This window comes from Kryptolebias marmoratus, linkage group LG12 (assembly GCF_001649575.2).
Source record: "Kryptolebias marmoratus isolate JLee-2015 linkage group LG12, ASM164957v2, whole genome shotgun sequence".
In the NCBI taxonomy this organism is placed as follows: Eukaryota; Metazoa; Chordata; class Actinopteri; order Cyprinodontiformes; family Rivulidae; genus Kryptolebias; species Kryptolebias marmoratus.
The window spans coordinates 7,700,135-7,718,922 of record NC_051441.1 but is presented as its reverse complement, the minus strand read 5'-3'; the positions used below and the strand labels follow the sequence as shown (position 1 = coordinate 7,718,922).

The window sequence follows — 18,788 nt, the reverse complement described above, 5'->3', positions numbered from 1 at the left end:
GTGGCACGCAGACGTGCTGCTCCTAGCGTCCGCACCTTGCAACCACAGCAAGTCACCTTCCAACCTCTGCGACTCTCTCTCCCAGTCCAGTCGCAGTTATTTTGCTGGTCTGAGGGCGACCGCGGTCAGTGCACAATTTACAACAACTGAGGATAGTTTTTTTTTCTCCCCCTGTCCTTCTCATAGACAGCGAGAGCTCGGATTCGGAGTCTATGCTGCACAAACAAGACAAGCGTCTGGTCGCTTTTACCGAGCCACACAGAGAGGGCTGCCGCGCGTCCTGGTGATGAGGCTGCTGGAGAACAGCCCACACAGCATTAAAGGAATCCCTGTGCATCTGAAGAAACCGCCCCAGTAAGGGACCAGACCAGAGGAGAGAGGTGGGGGGCAGAAAGACCTGCTGGAACTGGTGTTGACTGGGACGCTATCATTTCGCCAAGAATGCATCTTTTCAGTGCCATGTTTCTACTTGTGATGTTAGCTGGAATGCCCAGTGAGGTGAGTGCGCTTGCATACCACGGAAAGACATTGCTTAAAACTTACTGTAGCAGTGTTGATTTCTGTGGATAAATTCCCAGAAACCAAAGCACTGATAAGAATTCTGCCACAGTTACAAAAGGCTCTATTCAATGAAGACCTGCTGCATCAGGCTCACTGCGGTTGTTCACTGTTTCATCTTGTGTAGACTCATCCTAAAGTTCAGTTAGAACAATAAGAGACATAAACCACACAGTATATCCGCATGAACCTGTTTTATTGACGCTCTTGGAATCTCGATGTGGTTTTTAATCACCTTTAGGGGGGGGGTTGGATGATCTAGAGGTTGTTATTGAGATCCAAACCTCCCTGATGGAGAGCCGCTCACTGAGAACCGCTGTTACTGACTGCGTTAATTGACAAAGGAAGCAGGCGGCGGAGTGGGGAACAGAAACCGTGAGTAATTAACGTAAAGTAGAAGCAGCGCCAATAAATAAATGGTCCCGACGAGGTGTGATGTGTCTGCACATACTCCCGAGTGCACGACACTCCAGATAGAAAAAAAAGCCGAATCCGTTTGCTGGGAAATGACGAGCTCTGATGTGACAGCTGGAAATCGAAGTGAAGGACGGTAAATTATTTGACCCAGAAAGGGTTAGTCAGTCAGGGCAGGGGCGCTTGAATTCGCAGGAGGGGTCAGCTGGTCAGCATTATTTGCAGTGTTGAGCATAGCTAATAACTAATTAGGAGGCTTGATAAAGATAAAGCTGCTACGGCTGCCTGGTGTTTATAGCTTTGCAGATGATCCTTTTCGCACTTAAAGCTGCGTGTTGTAATATGTTCAGCACCACGGACAGCGCGGAGTGGAGCCTACCGTAAATAAAAAAAAAATAAATAACAGAAATCAGAGTGGATTTAGCACCACGGACAGCGCCTCCTCCTATCCTGGCGGTATCACCATGTGCATGGGTCAGAAGACATTTCTGCACCTTTAAAATTTGTTCAGAACCGCAATATCAACTCTCAGCTTTAAATATAGATAACACAATTTATACTAAGTACAGGATAAAATAGTTTACATTATGAAATTAAAGAATAAACTGTTGGTATTTATCAGTCTTGTTACATGTTAGGACAAAACTAAAGACCTAACTTTTTTGAAAATGGTGAAAAATTCGTGTGTATACCCTCTTTGATAAAATTTAAACACTGAACTATGCAAAGCCATGGGAGTTATATCTGTATTGATTTTGCAATTTAATAAGTATTCCATCTGTAATTATCTAGCAAATACTTTCATCCTGATAAATTAGCAGAGAAAACAATTTGACAAGTTTGTAGAATATTTGCTCCACAGCTCCACTGTCAGTTCCTGATGTTCTTCTAATAATGGCAGAAACCTTAATTTACTTCAACCTTCAGTGGATTTTGTTAAAGGCAAGCAGATATTTCTAAGTTCTTATTTAAAATGAATTGCCATATCAATGTAAATGCCTTATTTCAGTGTTTCATAATATATAATAATTTGTCATATGTGTGCAAAATTGCACTTTGTTGCCCCTCAGCATCTTGCTTAAATATTTAATTTTCTGGAGGATTTCAGAAAAAGAAATTTGCACAAATTTGCATAATCTTTGTTTGCATATATTGATACTATGCTTGTTTGTGTATAAGTAATGTGCCTTTTGTAGCTGGCAACTACCAGCACTACCAGCATTTCGTTATGTATAATGACAATAAAGGCTTTTTGAAAATGGATTAATGAAATGACTAACAGCTATCATATCATCAGAGCAGACTGCTTAGCTCCTACTATTATTGATATAATTTTGTCACAAATATTTTATTAGCAGGAAATGTGTTACAACTAGCCGTTCCTGTGTGGTTATGAATATAAATAAATGGCCATGGCTGAGGGACCAGAGCCACATGTGGCCCGAGAGCCACAGATTGCAGACACCTGAACATTTGGTTAAAAACCACAAAATGAAGAGTCTCAAAAATAAACCAACAGAAAAAATCTTTATGGTGCTAAACTAATTTCCAGCAGTGCACGTGGTGAGATTACATGTAACTGTCAGTTACTGCATCACAACCTGTGGAGCCTTAAAACCTGATGTAAATGTGTCAGACATAGGAGGATAAGGAGCAAATTAAGTTTCATTCACAAAACTACAAGCTCGCAAAGCAGGAAGTCAAAAAACTGAATTAAAGCCAAACAAAACTTGGCACAACAATAAAATGCAGGACGAAAAAATAATGATGATGATCTGAGAAGAAATAAAGGAAACCAGAAAGAATTTACACATAGGGAGATTCATGATATAATGCAAGTAATTGGCAAACTGTAGGACCAGGTGTGTCTGAAAGCAGAAACCAAGATTACCTGTTAAAGGCAACACAGATGAGAAGTAATACAGTTATAGAGCATGGAATAAAGGAACTAAAACAAAATAAATATTCTGTTATAACACAATGTAACAAGAAGATAACATTGAACAACATGCCAAATTAAAAGCCTAGCATTCCTTGAAGGAATGAATATTGCCCCCTGCTTTTCATGCCAGAGTTTTAGACATAGATCGTTTATTTTGAGAAATGATGGAGTTACAGCTATTTTGGTAAAACCTTGAAACTACTGTGAAGTGCAACCTCATATGGTATTGCAATATCACTCCGAATATGTGTTATAAATGACTCTCAGCTACTACCACATTACCGTCCATCCATTTTTTTACCCATTTTTTTCTTTCCGGCATGTTAGGAGTTGGTCGTTATTTCCAGCAGTCACTGTGCAAAAATCGAGGTAAACTCTGGACAGGTTGTAAGTCCATCACAGGGACACAAAGAGGGGCAGGAGCATCAAAATCCAGTCCTTGTGGACCACTGTCCTGTGAGTTTTAGTTGTTTTCATGCGAAAACACACCTGATTCAAATAGCTGGTTTACTTTCTCAGCAAGTCATCACATTCTGCAAAAGCCTGTTAATGACTCGTTTATTTAAATCAGGTGTGTTGGAGCAGGAAACTATCTAAAACATGCAGGTTAGTGGTTATTAAGGACCGGATTTTGACATTCCTGCTCAACAGGAGGTGCCTTGATGAACAGGTTGCAGAGCATGTGTGTGTGTATTGGTTTCACAGTATAATCTGAACAGCACAGACCATATTTCAGAAAAGAACAATACATTTTAATAAGAATTGGACAAAATAAGATGCAGTAATTTTTTTTAACTCCTCCTAAATTGAATTAGCCAAGTTACCTGATGCCAAATAGTAAAGGTAACTATAAATAATAATTATTTTCCAATATATAAATCAACAATACACCTTGATGTGTGAAACAAAAACAATAATGACACAACTTGCCCTTTTAACAAACATACCATCAAAACTGTGTTTCAGTAAATGTTAAACACTAAAAATGTAGCTGGTGATAAACTTTCATCCAGCATCTCAAGCCCCTGCTCCACTGGATTCATGCCGTAACTGGCCTTGGGGGACAATTTGTTGTAAGTGTTCACATTAAATATTAAAGAGTCTGAAAGAAAGTATGACACCACCCATCTTTCTGCGATTACAGACAAACATAAAGAATTGATGATTTCATGCAAATCTGCATCACTGAGAGGAACGGAGCATGCGAATAGACCTGAGAAATCTGCATATCTTTCTGTCATAGTTTCAGGAAACGCCGTCATGAAATATTCAGAGGCCTTTAATGAGGCAGATGCACTTGTTCGTTAACAGCATGTGTTTGTTAACTAACCATAAACCTCAGGGGTCCTCGGTGCTACTTATACAGATGGCCACCTGCCTGACCTTGGTATAAAAGTATTTCAGTGTTGCGTACATCAAGCTATGCAGGACTAACATAAGTGATTATACACCTGCATGTGTGTGTTTTAATCTATAATATATTGTTTAAAGGACCTATTTTATGAAATAACTGTGCCACCACTTTCACATGTTTCTGAAGACATGTTTCTGCTGCCCAAATATTAAACTCTTATTTGTGAGTATATATCCATCCATCTTGATGCAGTCAGCCAACAAGCTGTGGATCCCAGTGCTTTTTTCTGTTCTGCTTATTGTATACTTGTGTGATTTCAAGTATCAAGTATAAGTAATAAAACCAATTCCTTTAGAGAATTACTATTGTTGCTTTAAACTTTAAGTCTAAACAATCATTTACTGTATGTTGCTCAGTGACTGTGTTACAGACTGTTGGCTGTAGTTTTATTAAATTGATGGAAAGCAATGTACTAAAGCTCATTTAGCCTAGAAATACAACAATTGCATTAGCATTTTATACACTGGAATTTTAATATAATAAATTACAACACGAGAAATAACATTTTCTGTGAAAATGCAGTGTGAAATTTACTGAAGGAGAAACTGAGTAGATAAAGTTAAAAGAAGCAGAACACTTGCCAAAAGCTGAAAGAATAAAAATTCTAGCTAAAGGCTGAAAAAAGCAAAATGCTAGCTAAAAGTTAAAAATAGCACAAGGTTAGTATAAAATAGCAAAACAATAGCTAGAAGCTAGAAGTAGCACAAAAAGCACTAGCCAAAAACATACAAAAAATAGAAAATCAGGAAAATAATAGTGTAATTTTGATTCAGCATTCACACAATTAAGAGATCCGATTTTCTGGTATTAAACACAAACACTTTACTATTCAAAAGGAATGTTTAAATTTAATTCTCATCGCAAATGAAGTAACACTGATACCTTTTGGTGACATTTGGCTTTCAACTTAAAACTATATTAAATTTTAAAACCAAAGACTTGAGAATAGTGTTAATCATATATTTAAATGCACATGTTCAAACATGGAGGTTTATGCTGAAGTCTGAGAGTTGTGGTGATATTGTTGAAAGGGGTCAAGCGATTTGTTTGTCTTCTTTTCTGTCGTGACACAAGTTCTGTTGGAGGTCAATATTAAAATGATTGCTTCATGTACTTGAATGATTCATTCTCTGGTTTGAAGTCAAAAACCTTGTTGTTTAGATCCCAGTGCTTCTGTGGAGTGCAGGGAAATGTTGTTATTGGTTTAAGAGATTTGACCTCAAAGACTCCAAACATTGGTTTGGCTGAGCCTAATGAAACTGAACACTTGCTTTGGTGTGTTTTTCTTCTCAAACACTAAGCGATGTGTGAGAAAAAAATCTAATTGCTTATCATTCTCAAAGAGAGAGTCAGAACAGTGAATTAGCACTTGGCTAAACTTTTCTGTAATTTATTTGATCCTTTTTCTCACCAGTGATTGTGATGAGCAATAAGACAGAACAGACTTACAATCCTGTAAGGTTGTGTGTCTGTATTCTGATTGCAGCAGAAACTTGGCCAGCTTGTAGGACTGAAAATAAACAAGAATGTGTTAATCACATTGAGCTTTAAGGGTTATTTGGCACATTTGCTTACATTAGTTAGTTGCATTTACATTGAGCAAATTATACAGTAGATGAGTTCTGTAATATACAAGTCCCATAATGCTTTATGAATTAGGTTTTCACAGCTTTTATAGCAGTGCTTTCATAAACTAGGAGTAAATTGTGTCTGACTCAAATAGCCAAAGTGATATAAAACAGTAATCAAATGTTAACACTGTTTACAGTGAATCCACAAAAGAATTAAAGGTCTAGCATTTCTTTGAAGGCGTACACATCGTATTCAGGCAGACATGGACAAATACATAATAATTAACCCTCACCTTTCAGCACCAGATAATAATAAGGAAGATGCTATAATCAATTAGAATCAAACAGGACAAATGACTGGGATGGCCAATGTCCAGCTGAGACATCTTTAAACAATCCACTACCCTGGTTGTGATCTGTTAGCCAAAAATTTCTTCTCATCATGCCAGCCCAATAAAAAGAGGTCTGATTATTATAAAATGTCTCTCTTTAGATATGGAAGCAATTGAACAGTTTGAGGTGAAAATGTGGTCTTGTTTCTGTGCCAAAACTGCATTGCATAATAATGTGTCAAACAGGAATGGAAATTATAAAACTTTTTAAATTATTTTTTATCCTTTAAAATCAGCAAGCCTACCTGATAAAATTTTTTAGTATCGCTTGCCACCAAAGTGAAAGCAGAGTGAGAATGTTTTTGCCTGTGTCTGTGTGGGTGTGTGTTTGTCTGTACTGTTATCAAAATATTTCAAAAACCAAAGGACAGATTTAAGCGAAACTGCCTCCACAGCTACGCGACTTTAGCAAACTCAAAAATGGCAATGACTGAGCTAAGTTTACAAATCATTGGGTGTACATCTACAATCGGTTAAATTTAGGAGTCAACCTGATTTAAGATTGCCACTACAGTTAATAAACATTAGCCATGACAAAATGGCTATAACAATAAGATTTGGTGTGGTAGTATCTGAGAGTCATCCTCAACATTTTTGCTTAAAATTTTGTCATTATCTTTTTAGTCAACACAACTAAATGGATTTTAATGAAACTTTCAAAAAGTAATCTTTTAAAGTCCACCTACAGCTGATTGACATTTGGCGCCCACTCAATTCAAGATAGGGCAGCCAACTTGAATTTACACTGTCATGAAAGGTGGTGGGAAAAATGCATTCCTCCAAGAAATGCAAGGCGTTTAGTAATATGAAAAAAATAGTCGTTATTAGCTGATGTTTCTCAGGAGAAAGGACACAGTGTTACAGGTTGGACAGAGTAAGCAGCCTTTCCTCTATCCAGAAAATTAAACAAATGAAAAGCTGCACAAGCATGACTGTAAATCTGCCAGTTCGGGCCAAAGATCCACAACTCTTCACATCACCTTGTCATGCTGTACATTCCCAGCTCTCGCCTGAATTACTAATGCTGCATGACCACAGAAACAGAAGTTCAAGAAGCAGCAATGACACATCTTTAGATCTTACACAAGAGCACATTTGCATATTCCGCATGAAGTTCACACAGAATTAATTTTCTTCATGAATAAAGTGAATGTTTATTTTTTTAGAAACAGATGAGCAACATTTTCCAAATATATAGTAATAACATGTAATCTTAGTGTGAATTTCATGTGTTTCTTGGGCTGTTAAATACGAAACCACATCCAGACTCAAATAACCTAATTTCTGTTACTGCTCATTCAGTAATAATCATGTCTCGCACTACAGTGTGGGCGAGTAAGTGAGCAGGCAGGGTTAGATCAGACACAATGCCTGCATCCACCTTCATGCTCTCCCCATCAATATACAAAGGTGCCGCTTCACAATCAGCCGCAGATAATGAGGTTGCATTATGTTTGATTCACTGCTGCTTGGAGAGATTGAATAGTAGGAGCTTGTGTCATGACTGATTAGAGTAGTGCTTGTACAAGTGCATGGTAATGACACCACATTGTGTGAGTGAGCCACTGTAGAAAGATTTGTTTTAGAAAAGAGACACTGCTTAAGTAAGCGACTGAAGCACAGAAAGCTACTGAGCCTTTGTGATGTCGGCTGTTCACTTCGTCTTCTTTAATCTTTGATGTGCTTTCATGTTGCCCACTGTTCCATCATGAGAGGTATGTGTGTACCATGAGATGTGTGTGTGTGTGTGTGTCTATCATGAGGTCTGTTTGCAGGGAAAAACATCACAAAGTACACTAGGTACTCACATGGTGACAACCCACTGCGGATCTAAGAACTAAAAAGTATTTTTAGTATAAAATTTAGTTATAATGTTATAAAGCAGTAGTGTCCAGTATTGGTCCTCAAGGACCACTATCCTGCATGTTTCAGTTGTTTCCCTGCTCTTCAGCATATCTTTAAGTTCTACAGAAGCCTGGTAATCAATCATTCATTCAAATCAGGTATGTCAAAGCAGAGAAACATCTAAAATTTAGATGTTTCTCTGCTTTGACACACTTGATGGCACAACACACAGGCTTCTGCAGAACTTAAAGGCCTGCTGAAGAGCAGGGAAAGAAGCAAGATTGGGAACCATTGTTATAAAGTTAAAATAGTCACAAATGATACAACTGATTAACTTTTGGAGTCATACCAATTCAATATGTCCACCACAGTGAAGCAACATTATCAAACACAAAAATGGCTATAACTCAGCCACTTTTACAAATATTGAGCTAAAATTTGTTGTAGTAGTCGCTGATTGCTAACTGATCTCACAAGATATGTTTTTAAAACTTTGCCATTAACTAGTGAAGTCAACAATGTCTGTATGTGAGCAAAATATCTCATGATCCACTGAACAAATTTTAATGAGCCTCTAAGAACACAATTATTGTATCTACATCTACAACTAATTACCTTTCAGAGTGAACCAATTTCAGATGACCACCATAACCAACTGACTTTAGGAAACATAAAATGGGCTATAACTTTTGGTGTGGTCGTATCTAAGAGTAATGTTCAACACATTATTTTAGTGCTAACCCATATCCCAAGAGCTCACAATGTTGAGCTCTTGGGAGATGTTTGGTCATTGATCATGTTCTAATGCAATAATCACAGGGATTTTTTTTAGATACATCTCAGTGTCAGTGTGAAATGTTGTAGTCCTTTGAATGAGGTTTTTAGTTCTCGTAGTTGATGCAAGTGGAAGAATGCAATATGTGGGTTTACTTTGTTCCTACTATTGTGATACATGAATGAGAGGGTTATATCGGTATCAAATGTTTACACTCACATACACATAAAGACACAAATGACCTTCCAATGGGAAACAACGTAACCATAGACTTACCTCCTTATCATTGGAAAGTAAATGTTTACCAAGTTTGTAATTCTCCAAAAGTCCCATCTAAGATGTTTGTTTTTTGTCTTTTTAGCTCTAAATTACCACAGTGTTCAACTGTCATCTAACAGCAAACCCAGAGATTACAAAAAGCAAAGTCATAAGGAAAAGTGCTTTTATTGCAGTTCTTTGAACAACCACTTTCAGCTGTCTCCAAAGGTGACTCTGTTCCTGCAGTGCACTCATGTTAAAAGGTCTAGTTTTATAACACAATAAACAATTTGCCTGCACAGAGGTGGACTTAAGTACAAGCATCTAAATCCTGCTGATGGAAATTTTTGGATTTTTTTTTAGCTTTTTTTTCTTGATTTTGGTTTCAAAATATAGAAAGGCACAGAAATCTTTGCAGACGGACTTATATTGGCTCAGAACACCATGATTGGGGTTCACTGCACAACTGCAATGAGGTACAACTGCTCAAAATACAACTGAGTAAATGTGTTTGTATTTGTAGCTGAAGCGCTCCAATGTTTTATTACAAAGGTCTGATGACAATAAGAAACAAATTTCTACTGAGGTTTGTTAGATAGCAGTCTACATCTAAGTGACAGCAGATGTATCTCACCTGGGAGGGTTTGATGTTACAGAATTGATTTTTTTCTTCTTCTTTTTTAAGGCAGCTTTCTAAAAACAAACACTGTTTGGTTTGTGTTTTTTCCAAATTGTAGAAAATAATGATCTACACTTCACAAAGCTTTCACAGATTACCTTTGGGCTGCTGGGGTGTGTTAGTTGGGCTACAAATAGTTGTAAAGATTCATGTTTGTACATTTAGAACATTGCTTCACATCACATGCTGCGTAACAATAGGCAACAAGTACAGGCAGAAATGAGGTCTGAATTATTGTTTTCGAATATAAGGTGACGAGTTTTCAGAATGTTTGAATGTTCTGTGAATGCCATAATAACGTGCACTCCTTGGGCAAGAAGACTAAAAATGCCAAATAATGAACTGAGACAAAACGATTGCACCATTCATCTTTTAGGTACAGTGTATAAATGTTATCCATGTGGAACATTTGTTGTTTGAATGTTGGATTGGTACACAGTCTGGTTGCTGTGTTATTTAGTTTATGTTTCAAAAGGCCACTCACTCAATCCAAACCACACACACACTGACCGTTACTCATGCTGCAGGCTTGTGTGGGCTCTAAATGACCTCTATTGCTGTTTTCTGTCTTGTTGAAAAGCCAGCGGCTGGCTGTCCTAAATAACTGCCAGCGTTTTTCATGAACCAAGCTCTCTGACTCTGGGACATCTGGTAATCGCCATCAGAAAGGTCTGTGAGGTCTTTTGGGACTAAATTCTAAATACAATTGTTAGAGATTTCTTGTTTGCACAGACATGGGTAACATGACAGCAAAACAGCAGCCAGCTGTCCACACTTGGATTGATTACTTTTTAAAATGTTTTATCCAAATTTAGAAATAAATATTCCGTGATGGACATGTGAGCCTATTATCATTCTTCTGTTTTGCTTTTGTTACAACAGCTGAGTGAAAAAATTCTCAAAAAGAAGTGATTGATAAAGTAATTAAAGATCTATCAATTCTTGAAGGAATGCATATTGTCCATTGCTTTTCATGACAGAGTTTAAGACTAACATCATCTCATATTGAGAAATAGCAGATGTGTAGCCATTTTGGTCAAATAATGAAAATGTTAAACAAATTCTTGAGCAAAATTGTGACATGCCACACAGGAAGTTTGTCTCTCAGCTACAGCCATATCAAATTTTAGCTCAATAATTCCAAAACTGACTGAATTACAGTCACTTTTGTGTTTACTAATTTCAATTCACTGTGGCAGCTGTCTGGAATTGAATATATGCTGGGGATCAGTCTCATCGACTAAAAAAAACTAATATTAGATCAATAATTGTGAAATTGACGAAGTTATAGCCTTTTTCGTGTTAAAGGTCAGTTGGGTGTGGCGGCCATCGTGAATAAAAATGTGTCTCAAAGTTAATCAATTGTAGATATACAGTCGTTGATTACCCTCTGGAAGTTTCATTAAAATTTGTCCAGTGGTTCATGAGATATTTTGGTAACAGAAATGCATTCATACACACAGACAGATGCAAAAATATCGTCATCTGCCTTTGCCTTTTGATGTTGGGCGATTATAAAAGGGCGCATCATTTGTATGCCTAATGTCACAAGTGTAAAGAACAATCAGCCTGACTGGGGAGATGAATATCATACCTATATCGCATTCTCTATCCCACAGTCTCACTCTCCTTCTGCGAGCGTGTGCTGCAGGGTGCTGATCTCCCAAAGGTTTATGTCTGTGACACTAAGCAAGAGTGACGTTTCTCTGACAACACCCAGCTCAGACACACACGCTCCCACACGCACTCTTTTTGTTTCCTCACACACACATTGTCTTTGTCTGCTTTCCTCCCTCCTTTCTGCTTTGTAGTTTCCAAACATGTCAGCAGTTTAAACCAGCACAGGCAAAGAGCCAAACAATGCATGAAATTGATTCCAACAAACATGGCAGGGGCTATTAAAGCTACTATATCGTATGGGGGGGAGTGACAGATGCCAATTAGAGCACAGACATGCCTGATCAGGTGGTCAGAGCTGACCAAACTGTGGACAGTAAAAAAGGGAAAAACACTTGTTACTCTAATAGCTACAAACATGGGACAATCCCAAAGCTTTTTTTATGTGTGTGTATGCGTGCGTGTGTGCGTGCATGCCCATCTATGCCTTTTTTGCATTGCAGAAGGCACCTCCGGACCAGTTTTCTGTACGACCTTGCTTTCCCTTGCTCGATGAATCTTTTATGAGTCTGGCGATGTGGGTTTCTGTGTAGAAGATTGGAATATAAATATGGCTGTTGCGCCTAGAGCTCCTCTTCCTGCTTGGATACAAAAGCTTTCATAAGGCTGAGCAGATTGGGCAAGCTGGTACTTGAACGGTGCTCTTCACATCACTTTACTTTTATCAGAGGAAACATGTCAGACACCAGACATAGATGTTGCTTCCACCTTCTCGTTCACCACACAAACACAATCATCTCAAACAAATATAGCTTTAAAAAAGTACTGCTTTTTTCATTTCTTAGAGATTATGTGCCCCTCAGTTTCTTGTTTTGTTTTGTTTTGTTTTGTTTTTTGTTTTGTTTTTTTAAAACCTTTTCTATCACTTACATTAATGACAAATCAAAGATTACAACCCCAATTCCAAAAAGGTTAGGACAATCTGTATATTGGCAATAGAACACCATTTTGTAAATAAATGGGAACAGGTCAGTAAGATGACTGCTTATAAAAAGAGTATTTTAGAGATTCTTAATCTTGCAGAAGTAAAGATGGGCAGAGGTTCACCAACTGTTTAAAAATTGTGAAACTATTTTAAATCAAAATTCTTCAATAGAAAATTGGGAAGACTTTTATTATACGATCACCTACAGTTCATAATATCATAAAAAAAGTTTAAGAATCTAGAGAAATCTCTGTGTGCAAAGAACAAGGCTGAAGTCAATACTAGATGCCCCTTATTTTCAGGCCCTCACTGCATTAAAGACAGGTCAGATTCAGTTATAAACATTACTGCATGGACTCAGGAACACTTCCACAAATTATTGTCTGTAAACACAATTACAGGGCCATCCATAATTGCTGGTTAAAGTCCTATCATGCAAAGAAGAAACCATATGTGAATACTATTCAGAAATGCTGCCATCTTCTTTGGGCCAAAGCTCATTTAAAATGAACTGAGGCAAAGTGGAAAACTGTTTTGTGGTCAGACAATTAAAGATCTGAAATTCTTTTTAAAAAACCATTTAAAAACTTTTCATACTAAAGAGGAGGGGAACCAGCGGCTTGTTATCACCACTTAGTTCCAAAGCCTGTATCGCTGATAGTATGGGGGTGCATTAATGCCTCTGGCATCGGGAGCTTACACACATGGAAAGATATCATCAGTGCAGAACAGTATACAGAACAACATATGCTCTCACTAAGATTATGTCTTTTTCAGGGATGGACATGCATGTTTCAGCAAGGCAATGCTAAATCACATACTGTTTCCATTACAACAGCATGGCTTCATAGTAGAAGAGTCCAGGTGCTAAACTGGCCTGCTTGTAGCCCAGACCTCTCACCAATTGAAAACATTTGATGCATCATGAAACAGAAAAATTCAGCAACAAAGACCCAGGACTGTTGAACAGCTAGAATCATACATCAGAGAAGAATAGTGGCATACATGGTTCTGTCCTCACTTTTTTGAGATGTGTTTGTGGTGGAATTTTTTTCTTTACTAAACCTTGGATACGAATATTCCAAAGACACATTAAACTGCAATCAAATACCCTTTATTATCTGATACCAGAGGGAGAGAAAATTAACTCAAGCACAAGCTTTTGCACAACCCCCTCTCTGACATGAGGCAGAGTTGTATGTTAATTTATACATACATGGGTATTACTAATGCCGCTAGTTCCTTTTTATCTTACAGAAAAATGTTTCAAGATATCCTATGACCAACAGCTCATTTTGCCTTGTCTATGGTGTTGTTACTCAATGACAGGATGAGATAAGCAAACTGCCAGTGGTGTAACAGACACTCTCTTTCACTCTGCATGGGCCACAGCTAAACGCACACACAGCGAATAACTGTATTAATAGGCAAATGAAATAAAATAAAGCATCTCCACATGTTGGTGTCATGAAATTCAAATTTAACTTATTTTTTTCAAAGAAAGTAAAAATTTAATAAATTAAACATTTGATATATTTATTATGTTTCATTGTGAATAAACTATGATTTTATAAGATTTGCAAATCACTGCATTCTGCTTTTATTTGCATTTTACACCACATCCCATCTTTGTTAAAATTGGGTTATAAATCTCAGATGAGCTCTTGCTTTCTTTCCTCTCTGAACAGATATCTCCCTAGGTATCTTCCTGTGTTTCATGTTTTTTGTTTTAGATAAAGACCTGTTTGCCATGTGCAAAGCGTCGCCCCCCCGTGTTGAAACCAAACTCACTGCCGAGCTTTCATTTTGAGTAATAAGGGATGAGAGCAAGGCGGCACAGTAGAAGCGGATGCAGAAAGCAAGAGGAACCATTTAATCGATGCGTTTTCCACGTGGCACTGTCACAGCCACTCAGTAGGCCCATTGATGAGAGAAGCTTGCTCTGACTCTGCCAAGGCTTAAAGGCTCCAGTCAGGGAGGCGTGGGAGCCCAGCAGCCGTCAGACACTGCTGCATATCAAGCAGGCTGGCAGGGCTCTCTGCTGTGCCCCGGTGAGCAAGGTAGAGAGGTCCTTTGATAGAGACACTACATGTAGGACAGGAGAGATAACAAGTGGAAGAAACTCCAGCTTTCATTACACTATGCTGCCTGCTTCTAAAGCCCCTGGGATTTCTCAAAGTCTACAAAACACACGTGTATAACACCAGGTGTGAACAACACATCTTGAAGTTGTAAGTAACAGTGCTATATTTATTTGCAGCTACATGGAAACTTAGTGTATATATTATAAGGGAAGAAGGAATGTGAAACGTTGACGTCATCACCCTAAAGAGCTTGAGCTTTGTTGAATAACATAAAATCGGGGAAAAATACTGTAAAACAAACACTGTCTTCAATTTTTTATGCATTTGCAAGAACAGAATTATTTCACAATTTTTTGTTGAGATTCAGTTTTTTTTTTAAATAAATCCTGCATGAAAATTTTTACAACCCACAGGGCTATTAACTGCATGTACAAATGAGTTTTTATTTTAGGTCATCTGGAGCATCAGGAAATAATAAAAAAAGTGTGATGTGTTCATGTTACAAGGACACCATGCAGTTTTTTGCCTAATAACAAAACAACGTTTTGACTCTTCAGAGCCTAGGCTTGGCAGCTGTATGCTAAGAAACAACTAAGTGACCTTATCAAACACAAAAATGGTTATAACTCAGCCATATTTAGCTAAAATTTGGTGTGGTACTAGCTGAGAGTCATTTTTAACACAAACTCTGAGGGCTAATAGATCATGCGGGATCTCACAATATTGCCTGAGATTGCACATAATGGCATTTACAAGGTTTGACTAAAATGGCTATAATGCTATCCATTCTCATCATATGACTTTAGTCAAAAAAGTTTAAATATGTTTCTAAAAAGTATAAGCATTACTAAAAAAAAGTCAAGTAGTCACTCTTTTACATTACACATACACGCACCCGCACACGCACACGCCCACACATGGTATAGACAGATTCTATCATCGGAAGCTGCTGTGGCGATCAGGGTTGGTGAGCAGTTTCAGAACAAAAGGAGAGGATGTGAACGAGGTTCAAATTAGAGCTCGTGAGAGTCGTTGAGCATGGTAGTGTTGTTTGGAGTGGGTAGGAGAAAGACAGAGGAAGGAAGAGATGAAGTCGAGTTGCTGTAAATGAAAACTGGAAATTGCAGGAAGGGATAGAAGGGGAAGCATCACGAGTGTGCCTGCAGGGGAATTATCTGTCCTATCCAAACCAGAAGGAGAATAACAATTAGAGGCCCATCACTCTGTCACAGTGATTTTGTTCCATTCAGTGGCAATGACACTCCTTGCAGATTGTCTTTAATTAGCTCTACATCGCTTGATCAATATGGCTGTGACAAAACAATGGCATGTGCATCCTGTCGCTGGGGTGACAGAGAAGCAAAAAGCAGCAAGAATAAAGGGCTGGTGTTGACAGACACGACATGAGAAGAAAATGATCTGGAGTGGCATCTTTGGGAGATGAGAGGGAAAGGAAGGGTGTCAAGGCAAGAAGTCATGCTCTGATAAAAACATGCTTTTATGACAATTTGAGTTTGTACCTGTTTATTGGCTTTGCGTGCTTGTGGATGAAAAGTGAGATATACATGTCTGTGTCATGTTGCACAACAAGGTGAAGAAAAGCAAGCAGGTTAAAGCTTTGGCTTCATATCATGTCAGAGTCTGCTATGCGATCTAACGCAATAATCCCTGTTATATGTTGGAGCAGCAGAGTTGAGTGCTTCAGCTACTCTAATGGTGACGTGATGAATAGGTATTCTGGAGAGGTCTCCCTCTTTAAGCCTTATTGCCTCAGGCTACTGGCCTTCTCCGGCCCAGCTCTCAATTTTTACTCTTCTCACTGAGAGTAACAGCTTGCAATGAGCTGTTGCAGAGATCTTCAGAGAAGAGCACTTCGTACTTGTCAGGTACTTTTTTTTCCACTTGGTATGTTTTAGATCAATATCTGCTACCGTCATGCCTAAATCTGTCATGATCCTATCCAAACAGCCCTGACCAAGAGCGTTAAATGTGAACTGCAGGATTCTTTTCTGAAAAAAGAATTTTGTCTATGCACATAAAATTTGACATTAAAAAAGATGACTTTTTTATTTTTTCAGTAACAAATTTGAGTAGATTATCAAGTATAGTAGAAAATTAGTGTATTCTACATTCTACAATATTGTGTGCCCTAAAGATACACATTGTTTCCAGTTAACACTTGTTATTACCTGCCACTAAAGGTGAAGGTGGAGTGATAATAATTATGCCCATGTTTAAGTGTGTTTATCTGTACTGTTAGCAAAATATCTCGTAAATCATTAGATAGATTTTAATAAAACTGTCAGAAAATAATCATTAGTTTGACATCTACAATTGATTATTGTTTGGAGTCAACTTGATTTAAGATGGCTTAATAGGCTTAATATGCATTTCTTTCAGGAAATTCTAGTCCTTTAATTTGCAGATGTGTATCCTCACATGTGTGTCATTAAAAATCTGCGGTTGACGAAATGTCCCCAGAGTCCTTCTAACTTTCTCAGGCTCATTAATATTAGAATATGTCTGTCATAATCTCTCATGCTTAGAGGTTAGATCTATTTTAAATAGATCATTGTCCATGTTCGCTCCTTGCAATCAAGCAGTAGTCAACAAAGTAATGTCCCAGGAGCAATAGACAACAGAGATTCAGAGTGACATGTCATAAAGACAACAAATAAAGAACTAAATTTTAACGATTAGCAAAAGAATGTGCCTCCTGAAGGAAGAAAACTCATCTATCCCGCTTTTTTCTGCATAGAATATTAATGAAAAGAGTGACCTTTCTGATATTGTGTTTGCCCTCAAATCCATTTAGTTCCAAATATCGTCATTAGGTACAGTATATCTGCATAGTCTGCAAAGAGCATGTTGCAAAACATCTTCCATCACCTAAAAACCACAAAGCTACAGTTTGTCACAAACTGACCTTTGCAGCATTTATAAATTTTGCAGTTTTATTTATATTTTGGCAAGAGAGCAGAACTAAGATGTTAATGCAGGACGCTGTGTTCACTATACAGTTCAGTGCCTGCTGAATGTTACATCTGTCACTGCAGATTCACTCCCACGATCCAGTGCAGCTCCCAGTGGTGTGAGAAGGACTCTCAGGCCACTCTTTACCATTCTTCCTCCCACCTCTACTTTCTCACTCAGAACACTTCTCATCTCACACTCAGCTGACTCCACATTAGCCTACATTCACATAAAACTCTCATTTTCTCTTCTGTAAGCTCATTTCTTCAGCTTGTTGATTTTTTTCTTGTCTGTTTGTTTCCATAATCACTGGATGGATCAGTTGGTCCTCATCTTGAAAATCCAACTTGTCTTTGGAGATTATATGACTGGAATGAGCTCAGGGATGGAGAAAGGTGGTAAAGAAAAGAGGATGATACAGGACTGTTTATTTACACTAAAGTTCCTCCTTTTTTAGCAGCAAAGCAAAACTTCACAAAAGTACACAAAGATAAGCCCATTTGTTTTTCTAAAAGTTTTTTCTCACCATTTTTGCCTCCATTTGGCTATAAATGTAATATTCAGTTAGGGGCTGTTTGGGGATTTCTTTCCTCTACACGCTGTGCCTGTGTTGTGTTAATAATGTCCCCTTAATTAAATGTTACAGCTTCTGTGAGCATTAATGACCTGAAGACAGAGAAAGCAAATGGAGGATTCAGTGTGAGCTTTGACAAAAAGGTTGGACACTGCAGGCTGCTTCTGTCCCCTCATTTCTAATAGCCATGCAGTTTATAGCTGATGGGCTATGGCCATTTATTTATTTTTCTATTTTATTTATTTATTTTTTTTGACCATTTCTAACACAGAGCATTATGCTGCCAACTAGTAAAGCAGACTATAATTGGCAGGGTTTCACCACTCCTCTCTGCTCCTATTAGTTCTGCTGTTGCAGACGTGGCAGAAAACAGACAAGATGTAAACTCATCACCTCAGGGAGTTTCAAATACAACATCCAATGCTTTTTTTAGATGCCTTTACTGTCTGTCTCTCTGTCTCGTACAAATATCACAGCATCCTTCTGAATTGTCTTTTCTATCTACACCGTGTTGTTTCTTTAACTTGTTTTCTTCTTGTGTAAGCCAACACAGTGATTAGCCAATCATGATGATACCTACACTCTGTGACGGCATGACATTTGTAAACAGTGACTCATAAAACACGCAGGCGCTTTGTCCACTGGCTGTCTCTTTAATCATCTAGCAAGGCACTAAGCACAGTCTGCATACAAACTTAGATAAATTC

General features: G+C 38.0%; 1 protein-coding gene across 1 annotated transcript in view; it reads left to right on the top strand.

Annotated features, from left to right (window-relative positions):
- The window catches only part of olfm2a (olfactomedin 2a), a 45,810-nt gene continuing 27,022 nt past the window's right edge, over positions 1–18,788 (top strand). The window contains exon 1 of the mRNA XM_017429279.3: positions 1–498. Within this exon, the coding sequence (XP_017284768.1) occupies positions 442–498 (57 nt within the window). The 5' untranslated portion in view covers positions 1–441. The remainder of the gene's footprint in view (positions 499–18,788) is intronic.